This window comes from Balaenoptera acutorostrata, chromosome 15 (genome assembly GCF_949987535.1).
Source record: "Balaenoptera acutorostrata chromosome 15, mBalAcu1.1, whole genome shotgun sequence".
NCBI lineage: Eukaryota > Metazoa > Chordata > Mammalia > Artiodactyla > Balaenopteridae > Balaenoptera > Balaenoptera acutorostrata.
This window is the reverse complement of record NC_080078.1, coordinates 7238685-7253528: the sequence shown is the minus strand read 5'-3', so window position 1 is coordinate 7253528 and position 14844 is coordinate 7238685. Positions and strand designations below refer to the sequence as shown.

General features: G+C 57.6%; 1 protein-coding gene across 3 annotated transcripts; it reads left to right on the top strand.

Annotated features, from left to right (window-relative positions):
* The first annotated feature begins 35 nt into the window (after positions 1 to 35).
* TFR2 (transferrin receptor 2) lies at positions 36 to 13573 on the top strand. Of its 3 annotated transcripts, none has more exons than XM_057529365.1 (19): positions 36 to 55; positions 1330 to 1582; positions 1683 to 1869; positions 5026 to 5166; positions 5247 to 5358; positions 5460 to 5582; positions 5979 to 6095; positions 6225 to 6364; positions 6733 to 6896; positions 7584 to 7703; positions 8137 to 8219; positions 8299 to 8362; positions 8451 to 8518; positions 8601 to 8677; positions 8770 to 8854; positions 8943 to 9170; positions 9523 to 9663; positions 12264 to 12400; positions 12818 to 13573. In XM_057529365.1, exons 2-19 carry the CDS (start codon positions 1456 to 1458, stop codon positions 13062 to 13064), a joined length of 2361 nt encoding a protein of 786 aa, XP_057385348.1. In that variant the 5' UTR covers positions 36 to 55; positions 1330 to 1455; the 3' UTR covers positions 13065 to 13573. The 3 variants fall into 3 exon arrangements, with proteins under 3 accessions (XP_057385348.1, XP_007186686.1, XP_007186687.1); XM_007186624.2 differs by lacking the exon at positions 36 to 55 and adding an exon at positions 1031 to 1088; XM_007186625.2 differs by lacking the exons at positions 36 to 55; positions 12264 to 12400 and adding an exon at positions 1031 to 1088.
* Positions 13574 to 14844: the final 1271 nt, after the last annotated feature.

Genomic DNA, 14844 nt, shown 5'->3' with positions numbered 1-14844 from the left:
CAGGGAATGTGGCACCGGTACGCCCCAGCAGCTCAGAACTTGTCTCCCAACTTGGGTAGGAACTGAGGTCTCCCAGGAAGACCCCGACACCGGGCCCTTGAGCCCTTCCATTCCAGAGCTCCTTGCCCCCTGCCTGAAACTGTAGGTAAAACTTAGTAGTTTGTGCCTGTGTTCTGAGGTCCCCAGACCCCAAAGAGATAGAAATCCGTGTGGTCCAAGTCCTTTGGTAACCAAAGAGGCGCAGGTGCCCAGGGAGGACCATGACTTGTCCAACGTTACCCAGCTCTGCCCATGCCTTGGCCAGGACTCTTTCCACTGATGCCTGGTGGGCCTTGACCCACAGATCCCTGACTCCAGGCAGGATCCCCATCCTGGAGCATTCACCGGTCCTGCCTGACCATGTGCTCCCACCCATGCACCTCCCTCCCCAGCAGCCAGCAGGAGCCTGGACCCCCCTTGCAGCCTGATTCCAATGGGACAGACACCCACATGGCCAGGCCAAACCCCAGGTCACACCACTGTGGCCCCTTCAGCTAGGGATTCCACTGGGAGGGCAGCTAATGTGTTACAGGGCTTGGGTATTGGGGAGCCTGCAAGCCAGATGAGGAAGGGGCAGAGGTGTTCATGGTGGGGAGCTTACGAAGGGGTCCCCAAGGACATTGGGAGGGGAGGAAGCAGGAGGCTGGAGGGGGCATCCATATCTCCGCCTTCCCCAGCCATCAGCCCTCCTCCCCCAGCCTTGACGGGAACTAGAGGCCAAAGTCTGCCCCAAGGCCAAAAAATTGATTGTTTTGCAAGAAGAGGGCAGGAGTGGGACTGCGGAGGGATTGGCAGGGGAGGGCACAGCCCCTCATCCTCTAGCCTGGGCTGGGAGCCGTGTCTGGAAGGCTGACCTGAAGCCCGGACTGTGCCCCCACCCTGGGACGGGGGGAGGCAGAGAAGGGCCTGGGCTCAGGCTGCCTGCCAGGGCTGATAAGGGGCCTCTTGGGGCTCCCACAAACGGTTTATCACTGGGGGTGGGGGACAGACTGCAGGGCTCAGGAGGGGGCACGAGCATGGAGCGGCTTTGGGGTCTACTCCAGAGAGCGGTAAGATAGAGTGGGGTTGGGAGACCCTTAGGCCTTCTCTCCAGGTCCTCAGTCCCCTCCCAAACCCCAAGGCTGGCCCCTCCCCTTCCCACCTCCTACTCTCCCCTTCAGCCTGCCTCTTGGGACCCTCTCCCCTGCCTTGCGCTCACGGCACCCCAAAGTCACTGACCCTGTTATTGCCAGATTCCTCCCCATCCTCCAGGCCTCCTTCCCCGATTTCATGTCCACCACGCCCCTACAGCAAAGGTTGTCCCCAGGACCCTCTCAGACCATCTACAAGCGTGTGGAGGGCACCCAGCAGGGGCCCCTGGAGGAGGAAGAGGAAGAAAGGGAGGAGGGGACCGAGCTACCGGCCCACTTCTTCCCCATGGAGCTGAGGGGCCCCGAGCCCCTGGGCTCTCGACCAGCTCGGCAAAACCCCAGACTCTGGGCAGCAGCAGGACGAAGAGCCGCCCCCTACCTGGTCCTGACAGCCCTACTGATCTTCACTGGGGGTGAGAGTCATCCCCACCCCCAGTGGAGGGTCTGGGCTGGGGGGGAGATCTGGGGTCCAGAGAGGGGCACAAGGAGACTCTCCATCTTGCCACCCACCAGCCTTCCTCCTGGGCTACGTGGTCTTCCGGGGGTCCTGCCAGGCATGTGGGGATGACGTGATGGTGGTCAGCGAGGACGTGAACCATGAGCTGGGCCCGGACTCCCACCAGGGCACATTGTACTGGAGCGACCTCCAGGCCATGTTTCTGCGGCACCTGGGGGAGGGGCGTCTGGAAGATACCATCAGGTGAGGATCAGCCGGTCCCATTCCAGGCCCTCAGACTCAGCCTCCCTTCCTCTTCACCCGGGACCCTGAGTCCTTCCACCTGCTGCCCTGGCCTCCCTGTTCAGTGGTCCTGGGAAGGATAGCAGGCGTTTGGAGCTGAGGGGAGGGAGGGCAGCAGATGACACAGTTGGAAGCTGAGGGAGCTGACTGAATGAGCACAGAGGGGTCCAGCATCCACATATGAAGTGGGACAGACCCAGAAAAGTCTTGAGTGCCACATTGAGGAGCTTGGATTTTGACCCGTGGCAGTGGGGAGCTCTGGGGGGCTCTGAGAAGGGGGGACTTAGGGAATCAGAAAAAGAAGCAAATGCATTTGTGGGCAAAGACCATCCCCCAATCTGTGGGGTCTGCCAGCCCAGCGTGAGCAGGCCAGCGTTTCTTTTGTCCTGCTGAGGTCACCTTTTCCTACTGGGACGGAGCTGCCCGGGTAGGTCCAGAGAAGAGGTCAGGAATCATTTTTTCAGTGGATTTTCCTGGGTTTCCTAAGTAGAAAATTATATAGTCTATATTTAGTGAGAGATGCATAGCTTCTTTTCCAATGCATATATTTTTTATGTCTTTTTCATTTCTTATTGCATTGGAGAAGACATGAATTTAGGTAATGAGATAGCAAATATCCTTGCCTAGTTCCTAACTTTCATAGGAATGTTTTTCTAATACGTTGTCATTGTCGCTTTTTTTTTTTGAACCCGGGCTCTCAGCAGTGACCGCCAGGGAATTCCCCCAGTGAGGTTTTTAAAAGCAAATTAAGGAAGTTTCCTTCTATTCCTAACTTACTGAGACTTTTTCTTTTTTTTTAATGATCAGGAAAGGAGGAACAAGAATCAATTTTTTTTTCAAATATTTTTCCAGAATGTATTGAGATGATCACATGATTTTTCTTCTTTAACGTTTATGTAGTCATTTGTATTAACAGATTTCCTTGTCTTCATGAGATGAACATAAACTTGATCGAAGTGTATTATTATTTGTTGATACACTGCTGGATCCATTTTGCTTGAATCTGTGGCATCAACAACATGCATTTTTTTTGTTTTGGTTTGGTTTTTTAATTAATTAATTAATTAATTTTTGGCTGCGTTGGGTCTTCGTTGCTGCGCGCGGGCTTTCTCTAGTTGCAGCGAGTGGGGGCTACTCTTCGTTGTGGTGCGCAGGCTTCTCATTGCAGTGGCTTCTCTTGTTGTGGAGCACGGGCTCTAGGCACATGGGCTTCAGTAGTTGTGCCATGTGGGCTCAGTAGCTGTGGCGCATGGGCTCAGTTGCTCTGCGGCATGTGGGATCCTCCTGGACCAGGGCTTGAACCCATGTCCCTTGCATTGGCAGGCGGATTCCCAACCACTGCGCCACCAGGGAAGTCCCTACATGCATGGTGTTTTTTGTTGTTGTTTTTTTTTTTCCGTTGAGCAACACTTAGTAGTCTGGGTACAGCCTGAGCAAGTGGATGGTTTGACAGATCTAGGGAGGTGGGGTGTGGCACCGTGGATGCCATCAAAGGGCAGGGAGGCAAGACGGGAGCAGTGAGAGGGAGCGGGCAATGAGGTGATGTATGACTCTAGGTTGGATGGGGAAGGAAGGGAAACCAGGGAGGAGCTGATAGACGTGGAGAAATTGGACAGTGTGGCGTGCTCCATGGGGTTGAAGAACAGTTATAGTGAGCCTAAGGGAGTGAGTTCCAACCTGAAAAGCTCCGGTCAGAGAGTGAGATTCTGGAACTTTTAAGATTTACATGATAAACTGTGTCCTATTTATCTTGGAGTCTCCAGCACCTACCACCATGCCTAGCGCTTAGTAGGTGTTCAGTAAATTGGATCAGTATTCCAGAGGTGGAGTTCTGGGGACAAGATCCAGGATGTGGCCAGGGAAGTGGCTGGCCAGATGCCAAAGTCTTCACTGAAAGTGGATAAGTGACCAATTGGCTAGACGATAACAGCAGTGAGGAAGGACAGAGGGTGGGACTGCTGGATGGCACGGACTTTGAAGGAAGAGAGTTTCATGGTCAGAAATGTGAACAGAGGAGCCAGAAGCACACCTCCTCTCTGGGCCTGGGTGGTATGTGAGCCTGAGCTGCCTTTTTCACATGTCCCGAAGGAGACCTGGCCTCCCAAGGGACAGCCAGGTTTCTGCCAAGGCAAAAGGTAGAAGGGGGGGGTGCTTCCCTGGTGGCGCAGTGGTTGGGAATCTGCCTGCTAATGCAGGGGACGCGGGTTCGAGCCCTGGTCTGGGGGGATCCCGCGTGCCGTGGAGCAGCTGGGCCCGTGAACCACGGCTGCTGAGCCTGCGCGTCTGGAGCCTGTGCTCCGCGGCGGGAGGGGGCGCGATGGTGGGAGGCCCGCGCACCGCGATGAGGAGTGGCCTCCACTTGCCGCGGCTGGGGAGGGCCCTGGCGCAGAGGCGAGGACCCAACATAGCAATCAATCAATCAATCAATCAATCAATCTTTAAAAAAAAAAAAAAAGGTAGAAGGGGTATTCGGTGATGATGCTGAGGGGGGAAGTTTGTTTGCCATGGAAAGAGCACAGGTGGAGCTGGTTGAGAGCGAGGCCATGCAGGGGCCATGCTGGCACAGGTGAGATGGAAGATCAGGGAGAGTTCCAGGGACAGCAGGCTGGCTAGTTAGGTGGTGACTATGGAAGAAGACAAGGTGAGGTCTCCAACCAGACAAGTGACCCCAGATTCCACCATCAACCTTGGTGTAAAGTGTCTCCATTAGGCCCAGCTGGAGGATGAGAGAGATGCAGGGCCCCTCACCTCTGCCCAGATAGCCCTTTGGAAGAAAAGTGTTTTCATGCCTGGGGCAAAGCACAGGCCAGTGTGTGTATGTGTGGAGGGGACAGTAGGTAGATTGGTGACTTTGGCCTGACCTGTGAAGAACCTAAGGGGTGGTGGACAGGACCCCTGGCTATCAGAAGCTGAGGTTTAAGCAGAAGGAGGCCCTGGAGACCCTCCAGCATAACCCTGGTAGTGATGGCAGGAGAGCCTTAAGAGCTCCTCACTGCCTGGGGCTGGGGCCACCCCACACCTCTGGCATCCTTCCCCCACTCCCGCCCTCTCCTCCAGGTACCCAGAAGTCCCTGCCCCTCTCTCCTCCCGCACCCCAATGCCCCTCTCCCTGCGCAGGCAAACCAGCCTTCGGGAAAGGGTAGCCGGCTCGGCCGGGATGGCAGCCCTGGTTCGGGACCTCCGCGCACTGCTCTTGCGCCAGAAGCTGGACCACGTGTGGATGGACACACACTACGTGGGGCTGCAGTTCCCAGACCCGTGAGTGCAGGGGGTGGGGGTGGGGGGCGAGGAGGGGTGGGCGGCCTGTGGTTGGGCCGCTCACCACCCCCGCTCCTCAGGGCTCACCCCAACGCCCTCCACTGGGTGGATGCCGCCGGGAAGCACGGGGAGCAGCTGCCACTGGAGGACCCGGACGTTTACTGCCCCTACAGCGCCACGGGCAACGCCACGGTGAGCGCCTCGTGCCGGTCCCCAGGATGGGGCAGCGCGCCCTTTCCCCGGCGGTGGAGCAGGGACGCGCCTCACCGTCCTTCCCATCCTCCCCTCCGCAGGGAGAGCTGGTGTACGCCCACTACGGGCGGCCGGAGGACCTGCAGGACCTGCGGGCCCGGGGCGTGGAGCCGAAGGGGCGCCTCCTGCTGGTGCGCTTGGGGGTGATCAACTTTGCCCAGAAGGTGAGGGTCCCTGGGTGCGGGTTGGGGCGGAGCGGGGAGGGTGTCGGCTGGGGAGTCCGGGGATCGGATGGCGGCAAATAGGCAGCGTCTAGGAGGCGGTCAGAGAGAGAAAGGGAAGAACCAAATGGGTCGTAAGAAACTGTTGGCAGGGAACAAAATCAGGAGGTTGGGGTGGGGGAACAGAAACAGGAGGGAATGTGGGGTACAGTGAGGTTTGGGGGCTGCCGAGGCACTGCGGGAGGGCAGAAGGCGAGGTCCAGGGGGTGCCCACCGCCTCTCTGTGGATCCACAGCTGCAGATCGGAGGCCGTGCCGTTCCACTTTTACTTGCTCCTTCAGCCTTTATAAATCCGTTTTCTCTGGGAGAAGGGGTCCTTTAGCCACCTCCCTTCCCCAGGTGGCCAGTGCCCAGGACTTTGGGGCCCAAGGAGTGCTCATATACCCGGACCCGGCAGACTTCTCCCAGGGCCCACACAAGCTCAGCCTGTCCAGCCACCGGGCTGTGTATGGACATGTGAGTCTCGGGGAGCCAGTAGTGCCTTCCTGTGGTCCCAGGGCTGCACAGCCTGCCTAGGATGAGGCTGGCGCCCTATTCTGGGGAGCCCGGCTCACAGTTTCAGCGTGGGCAACCCTCTCCCCACAGGTGCACCTGGGAACGGGAGACCCCTACACACCTGGCTTCCCTTCCTTCAATCAAACCCAGTTCCCTCCGGTCCAGTCCTCAGGCCTCCCTATCATCCCAGCCCAGCCCATCAGCGCGGACACTGCCTCCCTCCTACTGAGGTGGGGGCCACGTGGGGACCAGGAGGGGAGGAGGCAGGGAGAGGTAGGCTGCAGCTAGCCCATAACGTGCCTTTGGGTGAACTAGAACAAGGTGTTTCTTCTGGGTGGGCACGGCCTCCTGCCATTTGGTGAGTGGAGCTCCAGCTGGATATCACACCCACCTCTGCTGGGCACTCTTGAGCAGGACACAACCTGCACAACTGTCCAAGGCAGCCCTGGCTGCACCGGCCCCGCAGGCAGAGTACAGATGCAGAGAGCTGGAGCCAGAGAGTGGGAGGGATAGAAAGAGTGAAGTGGGGGCTTTGGGCTCTTCTATAGCCTCGGACTCTCTGCCACTTCTAACCCTTTCTGCTCTACCCCTTCCCCAGGAAGCTTGAAGGCCCTGTGGCCCCCCAGGAATGGCAGGGGCACCTCCCAGTCTCCCCTTATCGCCTGGGCCCTGGGCCAGGCCTGCACCTAGGGGTCAACAACCACAGGGCCTCCACCCCCATCAGCAACATCTTTGGCTGCATCGAGGGCCGCTCAGAGCCAGGTGTGCTTGCTTATCCAGCATCACCCACACCCTGCAGCGGGGGAGCTGGGGTTAGCAGGGGGGGAGGCTGGCAAGTTGGGGATGGGCTGGGACTGAGGGGGGTGGCAGTGAGGAGATCTCACGGTTGAAGCTGTCCAGAGACAGAATGGGCAGTTCTGCACAGTAGTGAGGTCCCTAGCACCAGAGGTGAGCAAGCATAAGTTGGGTGATGTTACAGCATGAAAGGGAGGTCAGACTAGATAGATGAGCCTTTCAAGCATAACTTGTTGTGGATAACAGTGGGGAACCAAAGTGGGTTCCTGAGCCAAAGAGTGTGGTACCTAGAAGCACTGAAGGAAGAGGCACAGGGAGGGCTGTGATGAGGCGCCGATGAGGACGCTGGTGGTGGGGGTGGGAGTGGGAAGGGTTAGAGAGAGATTTAAAACCTGTCAGGACCTGGTGAACAGAGGGGCACCCCAATCAGGGAGGTAATGGAGCCCAGAATGACCCCAGGCAACGTGATGAAAGAGCAGCCCACCCAGGAAGGGCCAAGGGGAGGAGAGGAACTCTCTTTAGGGGCAGCAGGGATTGCAGGGCAGGGGCTGCAGAGATGTGAGGGTCCTGGAGAAATGGATCCTCCCAGGGTCGAGGGAGAAGCCTCTGGGTTCTGCCCATGTAAGAGGTGGGCCCCAACATCCCCTCCCCCAGATCACTATGTTGTCATTGGGGCCCAGAGGGATGCATGGGGCCCAGGAGCAGCCAAGTCCGCTGTGGGGACCGCCATACTGCTGGAGCTGGTGCGGACCTTTTCCTCCATGGTGAGCAATGGTAAGGTCAGGGCCTGGGCCTGGGCCGGGCAGCTGGGGCTGTGGTCTGAGCTAAGACAGGGCAGAGAGGCAGTTAGGAGCACAGGCTGGAGGGTGGCCACTGAGACCTGGGCTCCAAACCTGGCTCCTCCACGTCCTGGCTGTGTGGCCCTGGGCAAGTCACTTCACCTCCATTTCCTCATTTAAACATGAAAGTACTAATAGTCCATGTCTGAGTGAAGATTAAGCAGGAGATTCGCTATGGAAGCAATCCCCCTCACTGATACAGCTGAGTCAGGGTAGACCCAGGTGAGATGGGCTGGGATGGGGGCTTGATGGGAGGGAAGGAGAGACCCCAGGGGACCAGGACAGAGGAAGACAAAGAGGTGGGTCTTTGCCTGGCCCCCAGCCAAGCCCATCCTCCCTCCTTCCCCTCCCACCCCCACTGCCCCCAGGCTTCCGGCCCCGCAGAAGTCTTCTCTTCATCAGCTGGGATGGTGGTGACTTTGGGAGTGTGGGCTCCATGGAGTGGCTGGAGGTAACCTGGGGTCCTGGGCAGGTAGTCAGGCAGTGGGGAGAGGCAGGGGGATTTCATACTCCACACCCCTCACCCACAGGGCTACCTCAGCGTGCTGCACCTCAAAGCCGTAGTCTATGTGAGCCTGGACAACGCAGTGCTGGGTGAGCGGGGGCAGTGCCACCACCTGGGCCCCCTCTGGTGCACCCTGCCCTCCGGGCCAAGCCTTGAGCCCGGCATCCCTCTCCGCAGGGGATGACAAGTTCCACGCCAAGACCAGCCCCCTTCTGATCAGCCTCATCGAGAACATCCTAAAGCAGGCAAGAGCCCGGCCAGGAGCGGGGGATGAAGGGAAGCTGGTGGCCGCCAGAGCCTGACTGGTGCCCCCCACCCTGCCCCCAGGTGGACTCTCCTAACCGCAGTGGCCAGACCCTCTTCGAGCAGGTGGTGTTCAACAATCACAGCTGGGAAGCTGAGGTGTAAGCTGGGCAGGGAGGGGAGGGAAGAGAGCTGGGGGGGATATGTGGGGAGAGCCTGAACCCACACAGCGCTCCCACCTGCCCATCCCCAGGATCCGGCCGCTACCCATGGACAGCAGTGCCTATTCCTTCACGGCCTTCGCGGGGGTCCCTGCCGTTGAGTTCTCCTTCATGGAGGTGAGACTTCCGGGCCCCGCCCCAGAGCAGCAGCCCCTGGGCCTGTTCGCACCGTGCCCTCGCGCCAGCCTCCGCCCTGTCCCGGCAGGATGGCCCGGTGTACCCGTTCCTGCACACGAAGGACGACACCTATGAGAACCTGCACAGGGTACTGCGGGGCCGCCTGCCTGCCGTGGCCCAGGCTGTGGCCCAGCTCGCCGGGCAGCTCCTCATCCGGCTCAGCCACGATCACCTGCTGCCCCTCGACTTCGGCCGCTATGGGGATGTGGTCCTCAGGCACATCGGCAGCCTCAATGAGTTCTCTGGGGACCTCAAGGTCCAAGACGCCAAACCTGCTCCCGGCTTCTGGCGGTGGGGGGTGCTATATCCCATTAAAGTGCTGCCCGGGCCAGGGGATCTGGCCCCTCTCCCCTTGGTCTAGGTCCCCTCTGGCAACCTGGCCCCTTTACTCCTGCCCCAGTCACTAAGCCCCTAGGACCCAGCTGGTACCCGCCCAACCGCACAGGTCTTCTCTCTCCCTTCATTCTGCCCCCAGCGTTCTGTCCCCCTATACCTCCCCACTCCTGCCAGGCCCGGGGTCCCAGCTCCGTCCCCCAGCACCTGGACCCCCACCCTAGGCCAGGGTCATGGCCCCTGCCGCCGGCCCCAGCCCGCGCCTTCGCCCTCAGGCCCGCGGGCTGACCCTCCAGTGGGTGTACTCGGCGCGGGGGGACTACATCCGGGCGGCCGAGAAACTGCGGAAGGAGATCTACAGCTCGGAGGAGAGCGACGAGAGACTGACGCGCATGTACAACGTGCGCATTATGCGGGTGAGGCCCCGCCCAGCCCGGCCGCCGCCGGCGGCGCCGCCCCGCCTTCTTCCGGCGGCGTGGGGCCCCTCCTCTCGGCCCTGCGCCAGTGCGCTGTCCTCCCCTCGTTCCGCTTTCATTTGTCCCTGTCCTCGGGGTGTTCCCAGTCCTGGACTCACAGTGCTTTGCTCACAGACCCGCCAAGCTGGAGGGACCACAGAGGCGGGCCCGCAAAGTGATGAGACAGGGAGGGTCAGCCCCTTAGCCACAGTCGCCCGGCCACCGCATGGCAGAACTGGGACAACCGCGCCCCCTCCGGTTCCCCACCGCCTCCTCTCCCTTCTGGAGAGAAGAAGCATGTCCACGGTGGTCCAAGGTCTAAGAGGCACAGGATTATGGCTTGGGAGGTGCAAATGGTGTAAACAATTCAGAGCGTAGAGAGCTCTCTTACTTCTGGTGAGATGGATGAAACCCAGAAAGGCTGCTTGGAGGAGGTGTCATGTGAAAGTTATACAGGATTATTATTCCCTCCTGCTTAGCTTTGAATACTTTGCAACCTGCACCCCAGCTCCAGTTCCAACCCATCCTCTTCCTTCCATTTCCTTACTCCAAGAACTCAACCCTGCAGCCCTTTGATCTCTGGAAATGGGTGGGTAGGGACTGTAGGCGAGGGGAAAAGTCTATAGGGCAAAATGATAAGCAGGGCCATCCTCAGTGAGTGTGGGGTGAACCGGGACCCCGCAGTGTACACATGCGCGGTTTGGGGATGATATGTCTGGCCCTTGCAAGGTCTTGTTCTTTCTCCCTCCTCCTTTTTCCTGTTGTGTCCCTGCCTGTTTCACTTGGCATCACTCATACCGTCTTTCTGTTCGCAAACCCACCCATCTTGCTCTTTGGTCCTGGCTCCTTTCTCCTGGAATGGGCGATTCATTCTCATTCACAGATCTTGCTTTAACCCCCGCTGTGCCAGACTCTACAGACACAAAAAAGACACCCCCCCTCACCCTACCCCTGAAGTTGCAACGTGCCCCCCAAGGGATAAAGGGCATCTGTGTGTAAGGGACACGATTCAGACTCAGGGCTGGAGAGTAAAAGATGCAGGGCTTCAGAACCTCAAACAGGGCTGGGTCAGACCCAGGGAACTTTGTGGTTCTAAACCAGGGGTTGGTAAACTAGCCAGCAGGCCAAATTTGGCTTGCCACCTGTTTTCATAAATGAAGTTTTATTTTAACACAGCCATGCTTGTTGATTTTCCTATTGTGTGTGGCTGCGTGTGTGCTACAGCAGCAAAGTTGAGTAGTTGCAACAGAAACAGTGTGGCCTGCAAAGCCTAAAATAGTTACGATCTGGCTTTTTCCAAAAAATGTTTGCTGACCCCTGCTTTAGACTATAATGTGGGTCTTGAGGAACAGACAGAACTTGGGCTGGTGCAAAAAGAGCATGTTTCAGGATGGAGACACCAAGAATAAGGGCATGGCAGTGAAACAGGCCTGGCTTTCCTTGGGAGTAGTGTGTAGACCAGCAGAGCCAGAACAGAAGCCCTGTGGAGGAGCGGAGGGGAGTGGGTTAGGGATCAACTATGGGGAGACTTGAATGCCAGTATAAGAAGTTTGGGTTCTGGGACTTCCCTGGTGGTCCAGTGGTCAAGACTCCTCGCTTCCACTGCAGGGGGCACGGGTTCGATCCCTGGTCAGGGAACTAAGATCCCCGCATGCCACACGTCAAGGCAAAAAAAAAAGGATGTTTGGGTTTTGGGGGTCTGGGCATCAAGGAAATTTGGAAGGTTTTTGAGCAGGCCGGTGATGTGGGCAAAGTGGAATTTTAGGAAGTACTTGGCCAGAGTGTAAATGGCTTGAAGAGGGAACGAAGTTAGTGATAGCTGAGCTCTGGGTGGATGAGGGGATTGAACTGATGTGAGACATTTGGAAGGAAAAATGGACAGACTGGGTGTTGAGGGAAGAGGAGGAGAATAATAATAGCAGCTGCCATTTATTGAGGGCTATCATGTGCTAAGGCTTTACTTCACTTTCTCCCATAGGACTCTTCCAAATCCTGTGAGTTTGCTAGTATTGTACACAGTAACTGAGGCTCAGAGAGGCTAAGTGGCTTATTCAAAATCACACAGTAAGTGGTGAAGCTGAAATTAAGGACCAGGCAGTCTGACCCCAAAGAGAAACTGGAAACCAAAGTCTGACCCTGTGTCCACCCAACTCTTATTCACCTTTGAGGTTGAGAGCCTGGCACCTGGGTTATGCCATGGTGCTCATGAGGGAAATTGGGTGCGCAGGTCAGGTTTTGGAAGAAGTTGGTGTCCACATGTGTGTGAGGCTGTGGCTGGGTACCCCCTACCCCAGTGGGGAGATCCAGCAGACTGGGGGACAGGATTCCAGGCGATGATTTGTGGAGTAGACTTGGCAATTGTCCCCATGAGGTCCCAGTTGAAGCCAGGGGCGTGGATGAGCTCTCTGAGTGAAAGGTGGAGGACTTAAGAAGACATGAGTGTGTGAGACCACCCCTAGAGATTCTGATTCTGCTGGGGTGGCACCCATGCAATGGTAATTTAAAAATCTTCCTCAAGTGATTCTAATGTGCAGCCAGTGTTGAAAACCATTGGATTGTAGGTAATGAGAAGAGGAGAAAGTAGAGGTCGAACCCTGGGGCTGCCCACAGGTGGGAGCAGAAGGAACCGGAGAGGTGGGAGAACTGGGCTAGGAGCGCGGCCATCTCAGGAGAGACCGACAGCATCTGAGTCAAGAGGGTGAGGACTCAGAGCCAGGCACTTCATTAGGGCTGGCCTGTCCCCTTGTCGTTTGACTCTGGGTTGTGGGCATTCACGCAGGCGAGCAGGAATGACTGGGGTATGGGGAGGTGAGGAACAGCAGGACGATACACGGTCCTTTGAGGCTTTGGGCGGGGAAGTGAATGCGTGAGGAAGAAAGATGCAGGCTTGGAAGCTCAAGGGGTAGAAAGAAAGGGATCCAACCCAAAACACAGTGGGAGGACGCATCCTACCTGACTACTGATGACGTCACAGGACGACCATTCCTGATTGGGTAGCCGAAGGGAGGTGGGACTTAAACAAGCTGCTCAACAATATTTATTAAGCGCGCAGGAGGCCCCAAGGTTGGTCTGGAATTGCTGTTCGGGCTCCAACCTGATCCCCTTCTCGGCGCAGGTGGAGTTCTACTTCCTGTCCCAGTACGTGTCGGCGGCCGACTCACCGTTCCGCCACATCTTCCTGGGTCGCGGAGACCACACGCTGGGTGCCCTGCTGGACCACGTGCGGCTGCTGCGCTCGAGTGGCCCCGGGGCCCTTGGGGAGGAGGCCCAGGTGGCGCGGGGCCTGGGCTTCCAGGAGAGCCGCTTCCGGCGCCAGCTGGCCCTGCTCACCTGGACGCTGCAGGGGGCAGCCAACGCGCTGAGCGGGGACGTCTGGAACATCGATAACAACTTCTGAGGCCCGTGGGCTGGTGGGGGCGGGGCACATGCCCCTGCCCCCTGCCAAGAGCGCCTGCTCTCCTCTCGGGTGATTTCTGGGTGACCGAGATGCCTGTGCACCATCTCCCGTTGCTGACTCATTTTTAGCCCTTACCGTACCTCCAAGGGCCGCAGCAATGACGCCAACGCAGACACCCACACACCCCAGGCCCTGCAACGTAGGAGTAGGTGAGCAGTGCCTTCCATAATGGGATGGTCATACTGTCAGCTAATCAGGGAGCGGCATCTGCTCTCTCAATCACAGCCCCTTCCTCTGCAGGAGCAGGGTCCCCCCCACTACAGCTAGAGACCACTCTGGAAGGTTTCCTAGGCCCTGGGACCTGCCCAGCCTTCTTGGTGGGAAAGATCCGCTGGGACCATAACTTTATGGCCAACCCGTGTCCTGCAGCGGGAGGGGCTGGGGTTTGAACCTCAATAAACCACCTGTGGCATCTGTTGTTTACAGGCACTTTTATGCGTCTTCCTCACCCTCACCTCACCCAGTCATCCCTCCCTTGAGAGCTAGGGAAGGGTTGGGCAGAAGGGGCCAGAGAGGATGCAAGTGGGAATGCTGTCTCCATGGGGAAAAGAGCTGTTCCTTTTACCTAAGGAGCTAAGGAAACTGCCTGAGGAAATAAGGAGGGCCCTTCTCCAAAGACCACCACGGGTGGGGGGGCTGGCTCTGTACCTTCTCCTGGGACCAGGGACGGCTACATAATTTGCAAGGCCTGGTACGAAATGAAAATGTGAGGCCTCTTGTTCAAAAAGCAAGATTTCCCTGGTGGTCCAGTGCTTAAGACTTTGCGCTCCCAGTTCAGGGGGCGTGGGTTCAATCCCGGGCCATGGAACTAAGATCCCGCATGTTATAAGGCGCAGCCAAAAAAAAAAAATTTTTTTTTAAAAGCAAGAACAAAGCTTTTTTCTTTCTTCCACAGTCTCTCAACCTTTCATGGTGGTTTTTAAGTTGTTATTTAATGTCCAGATCCCTGAGACAAGGAAATACTCTGGGGCAGATCCCCATAGGCACGCAGGGTTCTGCCCCATGACTTGCTACAGATAGCACATGTGCCCAACCCTGACCCAGACCCAGACCTGGACCCTCCATGTGCCTGCGCCCAGGTCCCTACTGGGGAAGGAGGGTGGCAGCTGTGGTTGGGTGGGGGCAGGGAGCCAACAGGTGAGAACCCATCCAGGGGAGGCAGGACCCCCAGCACATGCTCCACTGTCTCATCGGGCTGCACTTCCAAAACATAAGTTCAGAGGTGAAATCATTAAGAATTTCAAGATAGAGACCGCAGAGCACTAACCCCCAAGCACAGGGCCCCATTTGGAGCACAGAGCCCTGTGAGACTGCAGTGATTACACAGCCATTATATTAGCCCAGCCTGGGACCTCTCTCCCCTCCTGGGTCCCCTTTGGCCAATCGTTGTCCACTGAGGCGGAAGCTGCAGGAGAGCAGGGAATTACAGGTGCTGCTGGCACCACTTTACCTTTAATCACGGTCTCAGGAGGCTATGGCCCTTGTTCTTCCCATCAGCTGCGTAAATCCTAGGGTCTCCCTCTCAGGCTCCTGGTCCTCTCTTGCTCCCAATATGGCGTGAGAGGTCCTAGCCTGCTCCTCAGATGCTGGGAAGTGAAGGCTTCTTAGTTTATGGCTTGGGATGCTCCTGGGTTCCAAGATGAAACTGCCTCCTCCTTACCTCCCTGAGTCTGACTTGGTGGGTT

Coding starts and splice junctions, on each gene's coding strand:
- TFR2 (XM_007186624.2), top strand. CDS start 1,056: ATGGAGCGGCTTTGGGGTCTACTCCAGAGAGCG. Junction 1,583..1,682: donor CCTACTGATCTTCACTGGGG/GTGAGAGTCATC, acceptor GCCACCCACCAG/CCTTCCTCCTGGGCTACGTG. Junction 9,664..12,263: donor ACAACGTGCGCATTATGCGG/GTGAGGCCCCGC, acceptor ATTGGATTGTAG/GTAATGAGAAGAGGAGAAAG.